Source organism: Sinocyclocheilus anshuiensis, unplaced genomic scaffold, assembly GCF_001515605.1.
Source record: "Sinocyclocheilus anshuiensis isolate Anshui unplaced genomic scaffold, SAMN03320099.WGS_v1.1 scaffold679, whole genome shotgun sequence".
Classification (NCBI taxonomy): Eukaryota; Metazoa; Chordata; class Actinopteri; order Cypriniformes; family Cyprinidae; genus Sinocyclocheilus; species Sinocyclocheilus anshuiensis.
This window is the reverse complement of record NW_015552592.1, coordinates 156,448-171,166: the sequence shown is the minus strand read 5'-3', so window position 1 is coordinate 171,166 and position 14,719 is coordinate 156,448. Positions and strand designations below refer to the sequence as shown.

Sequence of the window (14,719 nt, the reverse complement as noted above, 5' to 3'; positions counted from 1 at the left end):
TGTTCTGATTGGTTGTCTTAGTCATGTGTCTTGTTTCCCATTGGTTTGTTCATGTCATGTGACCCTCCTTGTTTTGCTATAAGTAGCCATCATGTTCCCATTGTGTCTTGTCGTGTATTGATGTTGTAACCTGCTGTCGGTGAGTCTAGTCTGTTCATGTCAAGTCTGTTCATGCCTTGTCAAGTCTGTTCAAGTCAAGTCTCGGATTATTGTTTGGATGTTTGGATCACACTGTAAATAAACTGCACTTGGGTTCTCACTTCAACTCGCCTTCAGTGGATGAATCGTTACATTATGCTGCAAAACATTGTAAAAGCTGTTCTTTTGTACTTTCTATTTATCAAAGAATCCTAAAAAAATCCATCACGGCTTCTACAAAAATAATTAGCAGCAACATTGACAATACTAAGAAATATTTCTTAAGCAGCAAATCAGCATATTACTGGGGTTAGGTTAGGGTTAGACTACTGAAAATTCAAAATTCTGAAAACCTAATGGCTACTGAAAATTCAGCTTTGCATCACATGAATAAATTGTATTTTAAAATATAATAAAATAGAAATCAGTTATTTCCCGTTTACATTAATAACAAAAGATTCTGATGAAGAAGGTCAAATCATTTTTATAAAGGGTTTACTTTATGGTAAGGAAATTCTTATTGGATGTATATATGGCCCTAATAATCTTAATTATTTTTTTTGTACAAATATTATATATATATATATATATATATATATATATATATATATATACTGTAATGTTATTTTGGGCGGTGATTTTAATTGTTTTCTTAATCCTACCTTGGATAAATCACCCTCAGTTACTTTCGCGCCACAAGTTGCCCTGGTCACTATCTCTATACGTCTAATAGATAGTCCAAAAACGTCTTATTTCTGGAAATTAAAGCCTTATTATTTGATCAGTTTGTGGAATATCTAAAGGAGAAAACAGATTATTAATCTTTTGTAATGATTTAGAAGAGACTGATCCCAGAATGTTATGGGATGCCTACAAAGCTTATATTAGAGGTATGATAATTGCTTACGTAAGTAAAAAGAACAAGGATAAAATAGCTAAACAACTTCAATTAGAAAAGCAAATATCCCATTTACAAAGGCAGTATTATATCTCAAAATCGGAAGATGTACTTACCCAAATAAAGCATATTAGGACGTTATTAAATGATTTGTTGGCTGAGAGAGATATTCTTTTTGATAGACAACGTTTATTTGAGATGGGAAATAAATCCAATCGTTTGTTGGCAAAACTTATAAAGAACAGACAAGGTAAAAATTTTATCTCAGCGGTGAGAGATGGAGAGGGGAAAAGGTGTACTGATGACAAAGAAATTAACAATGTATTTAGACAGTTTTATGTTGCATTGTATTCATCTGAAGGTAACTCATACAGTCTAAAAGACAGCTCTTTGTTTGTTTTTTTATTTAGTGGTCCCAAGTATAACTACTAGACAGCATGATTTATTAGAATCCCCTTTCACTCTGACAGAAGTTTTTTGACAGAAGAAAAACTTTGGATCTTAATTTGTGAGGCTCTTTCAGACATTTGTAAGGTTACAGTTAAAGCTTCACCTATTATGTGTGTACTCCACATTTTGCCTCCTCCTTTACAGGAACATAAAGACATTATTCATCCTTTATTGATGCTGGCATAGAAAGCCATTATGAACAAATGAGTTGGGGATAGCGCTCCCTTTTAAAGGGAATGGCTATTTATTTATGATAAAAGACCCTAGAAAAACTAAGATTCCATCTTTTGGGTAAATTTATGTCATTTAACAGAATGTGGGAAGAACCATTGAGATCTTTGGGGGTTAGTGAAGATCCCAGCATCAGGTGCAGTAGGGGGAAGTCGTGGCCTAATGGTTAGAGAGTCGGACTCGTAACCCAAAGGTTGCGGGTTTGAGTCTCGTACCTGCAGGGATTGTAGGTGGGTGGAGTGAATGTACAGCGCTCTCTCCCACCTTCAATACCACGACTGAGGTGCCCTTGAGCAAGGCACCGAACCCCCAACTGCTGCCCGGGCACCGCAGCAGAAAAAAAATGGCTGCCCACTGCTCCGGGTGTGTGTTCATGGTGTGTGTGTGTTCACTGCTGTGTGTGTGCACTTTGGATGGGATAAATGCAGAGCACTAATTCCGAGTATGGGTTACCATACTTGGGCACATGTCACGTCACTTTTTTACTGACACTGTGTCAAGTCTGCATCAAATCAAGCACTCTGTAATCACAGGTAAACTGTCTGACCAGTCAGGTGTTTGTCATGAGAAGTGTTCCACAAAACAGCTATGGTATTAGGGCCAATAGCAAACAGCTATTTGCAGACAGTTATAAGAGCTGATGTGACAAATACATCTTTTACTTATACTGTGTGAACTCATTTTCCCGTTAGCTCGGAGAGCTTTATTTTCCCTCCTCAATAAGCTTTGTCAGTTGTTTTGTTTATTGGTCTAATTCTTGTTTTTTGGGTTAGTCACTCAATTAATTCTCTTGTGCTTTGTTCCTCCCTTCTGAATTATGTTGTATTGATAAGGAGTTATCACAAAGTAAGTCTGTTTAGTTGTGCTATCTGACAATCAATATATAGTAAATGTAAATTAAAGTGTTGTCAATGTAACCGGTTAAAACTTGGAGTGGCGATGAGGTCTTCAAATGTATGGAAAGAGTCTTAAAAAAGGTCTTAAAAGGTATTAAATTTAACTCCATGATTCCTGTATATACCCTGGCATCCCAGGTACACTTTTATTTTCATGTTTGTTTAATTCAAACTACCTTTGTTTGGGCCAATACAGTTTACCACTGAAAAGCGTGAAAACATGCTAATGCTGTATTCCACTACCCGACCCATGGAACAAAGAAATAAAATGGAAATGCTATTTTTAGCTTTACAGGTGTTTGACTGTAAACAAAGTCTCCATTGCATGTTTTCTCCATTGCATGTTTTCTGCAGGTGTATGATTATAGAGAGGGTTTTTGAGGGATTTGTCTCTGTTTGCTAAACAGGTTTGTTGCTAAAGGTTTTCTTTTGTCATGTTGGAAATTTGACTCGCTGATGCATTTTTTTGCTTAAGGGAATGGCTCACCCAAAAATGAAAATTCGCTCAAAATGCACTCACCCTCCGGCCATCCAAGATGTAGATGAGTTGTTTCTTTTACAGAACAGATTTGGAGAAATTGAGCACACTGCAAAAACTGCTTTTCTTACTTAGATTATTTGTCTTGTTTCCAGCCAAAATATCTAAAAATTCTTAAATCAAGAAGGATTTTCTAGACAAGTAAAAATTATTGTCTTGTTTTCAGAAAAAAACCAAGTCAAAATTAAGTGAGTTTTTGCTTAGAACAAGCAAAATAATCTGCCAATAGGGTTAAAATAAGATTATTTTGCTTGTTCTAAGCAAAAACTCACTTAATTTTGACTTCACTTAATTTTCTGAAAACAAGACAATAATTTTTACTTCTTAATTTAAGAATTTTTAGATATTTTGGCTGGAAACAAGACAAAAACATCTAAGCAAGAAAGGCATTTTTTGCCGTGCATTACATCACTTGCTCACCAATGGATCCTCTGCAGTGAATGGGTGCCGTCAGAATGAGAGTCCAAACAGCTGATAAAAGCATCACAATAATCCACAAGTAATCCACACGACTCTAGTCCATCATTTAACGTCTTGTGAAGTGAAAAGCTGCATGTAAGAACCAAATTCATCATTAAGATGTTTTTAACTTCAAACCATTGCTTCCGGCACTCAAAGTACTGCTAGTTGCCTACTAATAGTATTGCTTTCTCCAGTGAAAAAGTCCCCCAAACTGGTGTCGAGGGGATTACTTGTGGATTATTGTGATGTTATTATCAGCTGTTTGGACTCTCATTCTGACGGCCCCCATTCACTGCAGAGGATCCAATGGTGAGCATGTAATGCTAAATTTCTGTTCTGATGAAGAAACAAACTCATCTTGGATGGCCTGAGAGTGAGTAAGTGTTTCTCATTAAATGTGCACATCTATCGTTGGTGTTGACATGTTTGCAGCTTGGCAGAACAAATTGTGGAATTTTGCAAGAGAAATTCTGAGTTCTGTTGTTTTTGTCCGAATGTAAGTTTCAATGGAATGCAGCAAAAGCGATGCAAAAAGCTAGATCTCCAGAAACAGGACTGTGTTCTGCTAAAGTTTAATGTCATTCTATTCCCCTTAGGACTCACCAGAACTATCATGTCCACTCCTGCCTGCATGAGCAGGTCTAGCCGATACTTGTCGTCCTCTCGGGTGCCAATGGCAGCGCCACACAGCAGCTGTTTGCGAGAGTCTTTGGAGGCTAGAGGATAGTCTCTGTTCTTCTTCAGATCGGTACGAGCTATTATAGCTACAAGCTCATCGCTGTCATTCACTATAGGCAGTTTACCTGAGAGAGAATAACAGGAATGTGATCAGCAAGCTTGTGCTAAACATCACAACATAAACAGGACTGAAGTTGAGGCTCATACCTTTTTTACTGCGCTGTAAGATGTCATTTGCCTCTTTTAACGTTACACCTGCTGGAGCAACCACTAAATCTTCTCGTTTTGTCATTGCCTGGAAGATTTAAGAAATTTCAGAAACTATCATTCATGCATATTAGTAGCATTAATTACTATTATGAGTGTTTAAGGACAACAAAAATTTCGAATTGTTTATTTTCTTAATAAAAGCAACTGGTTTTATTGTGAATGATTCATCAGTGATCAATGTTTTATTTTAATAAAAAAAATATTTAAAATAAATTGTTTTGATATTTTTTTATATACATTGTTCAAATGTTTGGGTTTAAAATGTTTTTGAAAGAAGCCCCATATGCTCACAAAGGCTGCATTTATTTTATCAAAACTACACTAAAAACAGTAACATTATGAAATATTATTACAATTTTAAAAACTATTTTAATACTATTTAACTATTTTAGTCAGAATGAGAGTCCAAACAGCTGATAAAAGCATCACAATAATCCACAAGTAATCCACACGACTCTAGTCCATCATTTAACGTCTTGTGAAGTGAAAAGCTGCATGTAAGAACCAAATTCATCATTAAGATGTTTTTAACTTCAAACCATTGCTTCCGGCACTCAAAGTACTGCTAGTTGCCTACTAATAGTATTGCTTTCTCCAGTGAAAAAGTCCCCCAAACTGGTGTCGAGGGGATTACTTGTGGATTATTGTGATGTTTTTATCAGCTGTTTGGACTCTCATTCTGACGGCCCCCATTCACTGCAGAGGATCCAATGGTGAGCATGTAATGCTAAATTTCTGTTCTGATGAAGAAACAAACTCATCTTGGATGGCCTGAGAGTGAGTAAGTGTTTCTCATTAAATGTGCACATCTATCGTTGGTGTTGACATGTTTGCAGCTTGGCAGAACAAATTGTGGAATTTTGCAAGAGAAATTCTGAGTTCTGTTGTTTTTGTCCGAATGTAAGTTTCAATGGAATGCAGCAAAAGCGATGCAAAAAGCTAGATCTCCAGAAACAGGACTGTGTTCTGCTAAAGTTTAATGTCATTCTATTCCCCTTAGGACTCACCAGAACTATCATGTCCACTCCTGCCTGCATGAGCAGGTCTAGCCGATACTTGTCGTCCTCTCGGGTGCCAATGGCAGCGCCACACAGCAGCTGTTTGCGAGAGTCTTTGGAGGCTAGAGGATAGTCTCTGTTCTTCTTCAGATCGGTACGAGCTATTATAGCTACAAGCTCATCGCTGTCATTCACTATAGGCAGTTTACCTGAGAGAGAATAACAGGAATGTGATCAGCAAGCTTGTGCTAAACATCACAACATAAACAGGACTGAAGTTGAGGCTCATACCTTTTTTACTGCGCTGTAAGATGTCATTTGCCTCTTTTAACGTTACACCTGCTGGAGCAACCACTAAATCTTCTCGTTTTGTCATTGCCTGGAAGATTTAAGAAATTTCAGAAACTATCATTCATGCATATTAGTAGCATTAATTACTATTATGAGTGTTTAAGGACAACAAAAATTTCGAATTGTTTATTTTCTTAATAAAAGCAACTGGTTTTATTGTGAATGATTCATCAGTGATCAATGTTTTATTTTAATAAAAAAAATATTTAAAATAAATTGTTTTGATATTTTTTTATATACATTGTTCAAATGTTTGGGTTTAAAATGTTTTTGAAAGAAGCCCCATATGCTCACAAAGGCTGCATTTATTTTATCAAAACTACACTAAAAACAGTAACATTATGAAATATTATTACAATTTTAAAAACTATTTTAATACTATTTAACTATTTTAACCTATTTTAAAATGTAATTTATTCCTGTGATGGAAAAGCTGAATTTTCAGTAGTCATTACTACAGTCTTCAGTGTCACATGATTCTTCAGAAATCATTTTAATAAGCCAATTTGGTACTCAAGAAACTATTATTAGTTATCAATTTTCACTCAAATTGACACTTTCTGGAGGTTAAATGAATAATTAGATTATGAAACATTACTTAAATTGGAATCAAACTTCAAATTATTAAAGAATTAAATTAGAATTCAGAAAATTCAAATCACAAACCTCCTCCAGTGGCCTGTCGTAATCTTTCTCTGACAGGAAGTCAATGTCTCGTGATGTAACGATGCCCACCAGCTTGCTGCCCATCTTGCCGGTTTCTGTAACTGGGATGCCGGAGAAACCGTGCCGCACCTTTGCTTCAAACACATCGCCAACCGTGTGCCGTGGACTCATCACTACAGGGTCCGTGATGAAGCCCTGCTCAAATTTCTGCCAATATGACAGATACAAAAACATGTTAATTATTGGTAGTTATCATTTTACTGTATCTGGAACTTATATCTGGAATCTACAGTTTACCAGACTTACAAAATACAAGTTTCACTTTTAGTTTTTTTTTAATTCCTCAAAATTGTCATCTCTTAACACTCATGTGACTGACCTTGACTTTCCGGACCTCATTGGCCTGGAACTCAGGTGTGCAGTTGTGATGAATAATTCCTATTCCACCCATGAGCTATGGGAAAAACCAGTGAATGAAATGGAAAAGCAATTACGATTCAGTACAAGTGCTGATATATAACGTTTCTGTGATTGTTACTTACAGCCATAGCGATGGCCATGGAGGACTCTGTGACTGTGTCCATGGGAGAGGAAATGAGTGGCGTCTTCAGGGTTATCTTGCGGGTCAGGGCAGATGTCAAATCCTATGACAACACATGACCGTTACAAAAAAAATCATTGTCTATGTAATCAGACATGTTCAACTAAGCAAAGCTAATTTATAACATTTGGTCATTTTAGGAGCTCAACTTAAGTCTGCTACTTAGGTGCAAGTAAAAATGACCTTTTGTCATAAAATCATACAGGTTAAGAACAGCATAAGGGTTAGGAAAATAATAATAAAAAAGGTAGTTTTTTAGTGAAGGATTTCTTTGCAAAAAACATTTACGGGTACACAGAACAGTGTTGCTATTGTTAAGTCAAACTAACACTATGACAAATTGTTAATTGAAATAAAGCTGAAGTAAAATAAAATATAATTGTGACCCTGGACCACAAAACCAGTCTTAAGTCGCACAGGTATATTTGTAGCAATCGATTTCGATATCGATTTTACTTTTATGCCAAAAATCACTAGGATATTAAGTAAAGATCATGTTCCATGAAGATATTTTGTAAATTTCCTACCGTAAATATATCAAAACTTAATTTTTGATTAGTATTATGCATTGCTAAGGTCTTCATTTGGACAACTTTAAAGGCAATTTTCTCAATATTTAGATTTTTTTGCACCCTCAGATTCCAGATTTTCAAATAGTTGTATCTCGGCCAAATATTGTCCTATCGTAACAAACCATACATCAATGGAAAGCTGAAACATAAATGAAACATAAATGAAAATTTTTTATGTTTTTGTTTACATAATATATGTGTGTGTACTATGTATATTTATTATGTATATAAAAATACACACATGCATGTATATTGTTTCAAATATTTACATGTATGTATATATATTTTTTTTTTTTTTTTTTGAGTTCACACATATATTATGTAAAACAAACTTTTATTTTGGATGCAATTAATCGTTTGACAGCACTATAATAAATACTATAATTATATACAAATATTACTAAAATAACACTGACTCAGTCACACAAGTTGACTTAATCAAACTGTAGACACTATTTTTCTTCTTTCTCTCTAACACCTGTGTCCCATCATTAACCGCAGCTCAGCGTAATCTCAGAAGTGCTCAAAGAAAACACAAACAGTGTTGTGTACCTGCGTTTACATCAGCAGGAAACTAAACTGCCTGCCCTACTGGAAAATAAACATTTTAAACAGACTCACAGACTACCATGAACCAAAACATATATGAGATTTTCAACAAAATAAGTTGAAATAGTACCTATTAAGTTGAACTGATTCCCTGTTTAAATAAATCATTGGCTTATCTATCCCAGGAAAGAGAATTTGTTCCATCTTTAATTAAAAATGTGTTTAAAGTTGTGGTTCCAGGTGGACTGATATTTGTGTCATCCTGGTCTCTCTCTCTGTCTCTGTCTCTGTCTCTCTCTCACACACACACACACACACACACACCTGAGCTTCACTGCTTGTGACAACATGCCCAGAACACCAGGGACTGTGTGGATGTTAACACAGCCAAATTAACCTCTCATCCACACAAACACCTCCTTTGGTCCTTTGCAGACCTTCCACCTCACTGATAGTTAAAGAGCTCCTGTTCCATCAACTTGGCATCTGAGTTGATTCATGTGATCAAAAATGATCCTCTGCACTGAAACTGTTTACTAATACAAGAGCTTTTGAGGTCTGTTCCACCCATTTGTTGATAACCTCTGATAAATGTTGGTGGTACTCACCACTTCATCGGATGTGAAGTCAATGAAGCCAGGCAGTATGAGGAAATCACTGAATGAGGAAGGACAGATGGCAGAGTTAGGCAACAATGACCTTTAGATCAGCAATTTATGAATCAGAACATTATCAAAATTACAAAATGCTTAAACACACACTCAAATCAGTGTCAAAAAAGGAAAACCACTCTAAAACAAGCATACAACAAACTAAGATTAATTTAGAATTTCGGGTATTATTATGGCTAGTTTATGCAAACATGACAGCAATGTATGCGACTACTAAACACTACCATTTATTTAGTAAGGATGCATTACATTATTACATTATTAGTAATGACATTTTTAATGTCACAAAAGATTTCTATTTCGAATTAATGCTGTTATTTTGAACCTTCTATTTATCAAAGAAAAAAATGCATCATGGTTTCCACACTGTCAACACTGATAATAATAAGAAATGTTTCTTGAGCAGCAAATTATAGAAAATGTAATAAATTATGTTTATTAAACTTTATTAAATAAGTTTTTCACAAAAACATTAAACAGCAGGATTAAACACTGATAATGAGAACAATTTTAATAATTAAGCACCAGTAATAACTGATATAAAATTGAGCAGCAAATCAGCATATTAGAATGGTTTCTGAAGGTTCATGTGACACTGAAGACTGGAGTAATGATGCTGAAAATTCAGCTTAGCATCACAGGAATAAATTACATTTTAAAATATATGAAAACAGAAAGCAGTTATTTTAAAGGGGTCATATGATGCTTTTTTAAAGATCATTATTTTGTGTATTTGGTGTAACAGAATATGTTGACATGCTTTAATGTTCAAAAAACACATTATTTTTCAAATACTGTACATTATTGTAGGTCCTCTATGCCCCGCCTCTCTCAAACGCTTCGTTTTCTACAAAGTCCCTCCTTCCGACAAGCGCAGTCTGCTCTGATTGGCCAGCTGACCCAGTGCATTGTGATTGGCCGAACACCGCAAGCACTCGTCGGAAATGTAACGCCCCTTACCATAATCACGAGCTTCATCTTTCAAAATAAATGTAAAGACAGTAAATAATGTCATTAGTTTTACCATCAGTTCAAGCCAGAAAGGGGAACAGACACAGTAATGATGCAGTACACAAGCCGCGGTTAAGACAGCTGACTCAACTGTGATGTGACGCTGTCTCTCTCTCTATCTCTCTCTCTCTCGCACACACACACGATCACGCGTGCACACATACACGCGCGAGGAAAACTTGAAATCGCATCATATGACCCCTTTAAATTGTAATAATATTTCACAACATTTCTGTTTTTTGTATATTGATCAAATAAATGCAGCCTTGGTAAGCATAAGAGATTTCTTTCAAAAACATAAAAAAAAATATTAGCAAGTCGACTGATTATTTTAATGCAGTGCATGAGCAAATGAATATGCGTGTTTTGCCTGTAGCATTAATACTTTAAGAAGCCACAAATGATAAACTTGCACGCGTACATTATGTCTCTGGTCTTGTCAAGAGGATTTATATTATCTACTTAAGATGTGGCATACTGAGACGTCCTGTTAATGTTCTTAACCGTGTCACCAATGTCACACGCAAATACACATAGCCTCTAATGCAGCGGTACTATACTACAAAAGTGTGTGCAAATGAAAAAATATGAGATTTAAGTTTAGTCACTTGACAATTTAATGCCTCCTTGTAAAAGTATTAAATAAATCTGACCCTGAACTTAAAGTGGTACCCAAAACTTGATATACGAAAGCATGTTATCAGTGTTGTTAGAATCTAACTTGACTTAAAAGCACTGTTATTGTTTCAGGGCTACAAATAGAAAGTGTTAAATGATATCCCTCACTTTAAAGCATGATAATGTAAAAATGGGACCGGATTTGTCTGTCTCAGGAGGATGTGTGAGAAGGCACTGTTCAGTGTCCCGGCCCCATGTGGCCTAACGCTCATAAAACCTACATTAGACCAGATTAAACACTCCAGCCAGCATGACAAAAATAGACGCAGGGACCACTGCTCTGATAACAAGTTTTCATAAGGCTGGGAAAGCATAAACACATTCATATTCACACACAAACACAAGCTCATTTAATGCACTGGTGTAAAACATACTATGTTCATAAACATTCTGCATTTCTAATTGATACTAAAGCACATGTTGAGCAAGCAGGGACAAAAGGGACCACACATGCACTCTGGTTTTGCATTGTCCCATAAACACGGGTTGCATGTGGTGGGACTGAGCACTTGAGCTCCCCGTTGCTATGGAGATGCACGAGGGTTGCCATGGAGCTGAGAGCCATCTCACTGACAGATGTCCAGAAAGATGCCGCATGTGTGTCCCAGGGTGAAGCTACACATGATAGGACCTGTGCTGACATTGTGCTGTCCATGTCAGTCTTTGTGACTGATTACAAGGCAGGGCATCTAGAAAAGGATTTTGTGCACATGATCCCTGACTTACTTGTATGTGAGACCATCACCGATGGCAAAGAGCTGCTGGGCAGTGAGTCCATCCTCTGGAACGTACCCAGTTCCACCGCTGATAAGGTAATCAGCCATGCTACAAACATACAAAAGAGAGTTTGTAACATGAAATTTGGTTTCAACTTCAACCATCCACAGACAAGTTGTACTGTATGACAGTGCATAAAAACAATGTTGTACCTATAAACTATGTAACAACTTTAAAACACCTTTTCAGAGAGGTATTGATTTGACATTGCATGTTATAGTGATACAACAGTGTCCTGCTGTGAAATATATTTCACAACATAATATATATATATATATATATATATATGTAAATATAGGAACAATGCCTACTGATAGAGAATTTAAACGACAATTTTCTGTGCAGATAACTTGCTGCTCATTCTTCAACGTTTATGAGCGCGTTAAATAGAAAAACAAAGAGGAATCAACTTACAGTTTCGAGTTACTTTCTCTTTCAGACCAGTGTTATGAACACACTTCCTTCTGCTGAATATTCACCCTCACGTACAGTATCTCACATGATGACGGCTGTATTAAAGTGCATTAGAGATCAATGCGGGGATCAGCAGTCTCTCATCCCGTACAGCAGCGTTCTGAGGAGGCTGGAGGCTACTCTGGATGGAGGGTCTCATGGAGAGACCGTCAACCGTGTGAACTGAAGTCACATGATGCCCGCTCAGTTTAACGCTTGGAAAGGGAACAGGACAGGTTGAGCTAAACACTCCCCAAACCTGTTTTTGCACGTTTCCTGGGAGTCAATAAATATTTTTTTATTTTTAAATATCTCTGGATTTACATAAGCCACTCTTATGTTGAAACGATATAACGCATAAAATGTTCGTAATACCTGAGAGATTTCATTGAAAAATCGAACTAGATTCTGAGAGAAGTAAACAAATCGTTATTTTGCGTCGACTCGAATCTTTTTGATGATTCGATTGAACCGATGCACAATACCGATCTGAAAAATGCGTTCTCGACTCGAGACTCATTGAACAGAACATGTTTTTGAATTGAACATGTTCAATTGGTACTTTTTATGAGCTGAATCATGCCTGCAACACGCCTAATTGGGACACATTACAATACATTTTATTAAATATTCTAAACATGTTATAAATATTTATAAAACTAAACCTGAACACCCGTAATAAACAGCAATAACTATGCAGGATGTCAGGAACCACGCACTTTTTCCTTCTTTCTTTTTATTTATTTATTTGGAACCAGTTATTTGAAGCGAAACCTGTGCTGTCTTTTAATTTATTTTGTTAAAGGATGCAATATATTTTGTTGAGATGTAATAGTTTATTGTCTTATTATTTTGCTTTATTTTATCTCAAATTTATTTGATCTTATTTTGGTAATTTTCATTCCTATATTTACTATATTACGTCTGTACTTTTGCATGCATATTTATTTATTTATAAATTAAAAAAGAACAAACAAGTTGATATGTAATACAAAAATATTAGGATAAAATCATTTTTGTTTTAGGCCAGATCTTCAGAGGGTTATATTTTCTGAGCATAAAAAATTAAATAAAATTTTAAATTGCACTTACCATACAAAATTTCCTGAGAGTGTTGCATTTTTGTATTTAACAACTCAGTGGACTTCAGTGGTTTGCATTCATTGCAAATTGCAAAATCATTCAATGATTAATGAAGTCTTGATTACAACATGGGATTTGTAATTCACTTTGCACTAGAATTGCACTGCATTTAACTGCACATACATTCAATAAAATCACTTCGGCCATTAAAGCCTCGTTTAACATATAGGCAGCATCTAACACCCAGATAACTCTAAGTGGATATGCCATCAGCAGAATCAATTCCTGATGGACGTTTAATCTTGCCCTCTCAGCATACACAGACATGCTGTTCTTTCCTAGTGGGATTTATACTCTAAACTGCAGATTAGACCTAAAGAGTGCTCTATCAAAGTAATCCTTCGTTAAAGTTCTCTTCTCATCTGTCGAGAGAGCCGACACTAATGGGAAAGGGAAAAGATATGGTGGAAAAATGACAAAGTCCCTCTAGATTTTAGTTGTTTTACAGCAACGAGCTTCATGAATCATGACACAGTTAGCAGAGATTATTTCAGATGCTGTACAACACAGAAGATGTGCAAGGAGCGTTGAAGAGCATGCAGACACACTACAGATTGATGGGTCATGTCTTACATTCTCAGAGTCACATGGTCCTTAAGCCAAGCTGAAGATCTGCATTTCTGAGGCAGATAAATACTAGTTAACCTCCGAGGACAGAAGTGTCAACCGCAGAGGTGGGGAGACCCTTGCTTGACCCTTAGAAAAGCACCTGTGTTGCAGGTGTCAGTGTCAAAGCTGGGATGAGGTAATAAGCTGTGATGCCAGATCCAGCTGAAAGCTCATGGGGTTTCTGAAAAGGTGTCTTGTATCCTGAGAGTCAAAACAACATCAAAGGCTGTTGCTGTGGACATTCCAAACTGTTATTTAGGAATGTGATTGATGCTTATACAGTGGACCCAAAAAGTATTTGGACACCTATGCATAAATGTCACCAGGTTAGGTAACAAAATATCAAACAAATGGCATTTATTTTAAATGAAGACAGCACAAACCCACTTCTGATAGGTTCTAAATGATAAAACAATAAATATACTGTAAAAAAAAACTGAGACAAGATTTAGCATCATTTATCTAATGCAATAGTTCTCAAGCTAAGAAGCTGGAACAACTGTTAGTAAAGTTATTATAATGCATGCAGCAAAACACTTTATCATAACTAACATCAGTCAGTTAATTCATTGTTATGAATTCATTCATTTAAAGTTGTTAAATGACGATTAAATTTTTAAATAAAATGCTTATTTGTTTATAAATATGTCATTATGCTGATTCTGTATTTACAGCTGATCTATAATACATTACTGTCTTCATTTGTTTTGACTGGACAAATCAGCGGTCACAGACACAACAGAGCCACCCTCTCCTTCTTCTCTCCCATTCACTCTCACAGCTGTTATTTTTCTATTATTCCATCTACAATTTCAACACAAGTTTAAAATATTAAGAAATGACACATACATACACAAAAGGGGACCAAAATCAACATGAGTTATTCCCAAAACAGCATTAATTATTAATGGGTCAAAATACATTATTAATCACAATTATTTAGTTGGTCATCAGGTCATTGTTTTTACATTTGTATATAACATTTATATTGTACAAGTATATAATTGAATGAAAGAATAATAGACTGTATGTTAATTTTTTTGTCAATATTTTTATCAGTCTGCAATAAACAAATTATA

At 35.7% G+C, this 14,719-nt stretch overlaps 1 protein-coding gene and 1 long non-coding RNA gene across 6 annotated transcripts in view; one reads left to right on the top strand and one right to left on the bottom strand.

Moving 5' to 3' along the window:
- impdh1a (IMP (inosine 5'-monophosphate) dehydrogenase 1a) overlaps positions 1 to 14,719 on the bottom strand; it is a 26,760-nt gene that overhangs the window by 10,982 nt on the left and 1,059 nt on the right. For 3 of the 5 annotated variants that reach the window (XM_016456462.1, XM_016456463.1, XM_016456459.1), the window contains exons 2-8: positions 11,385 to 11,483; positions 8,907 to 8,955; positions 7,119 to 7,220; positions 6,956 to 7,030; positions 6,577 to 6,783; positions 5,851 to 5,938; positions 5,569 to 5,768 (exon numbers count right to left, since the gene is read on the bottom strand). In XM_016456462.1, coding sequence (XP_016311948.1) covers positions 5,569 to 5,768; positions 5,851 to 5,938; positions 6,577 to 6,783; positions 6,956 to 7,030; positions 7,119 to 7,220; positions 8,907 to 8,955; positions 11,385 to 11,483 — 820 coding nt within the window. Of the gene's footprint in view, positions 1 to 5,568; positions 5,769 to 5,850; positions 5,939 to 6,576; positions 6,784 to 6,955; positions 7,031 to 7,118; positions 7,221 to 8,906; positions 8,956 to 11,384; positions 11,484 to 11,849; positions 12,104 to 14,719 lie in introns of all 5 variants that reach the window. The other 2 variants (XM_016456464.1, XM_016456461.1) reach the window with 2 other exon arrangements.
- On the top strand, positions 1,519 to 9,398 carry LOC107665546 (uncharacterized). The gene is made up of 3 exons (XR_001631563.1): positions 1,519 to 1,853; positions 3,156 to 3,159; positions 9,386 to 9,398. It is a non-coding gene; the product is annotated as an uncharacterized LOC107665546 (long non-coding RNA).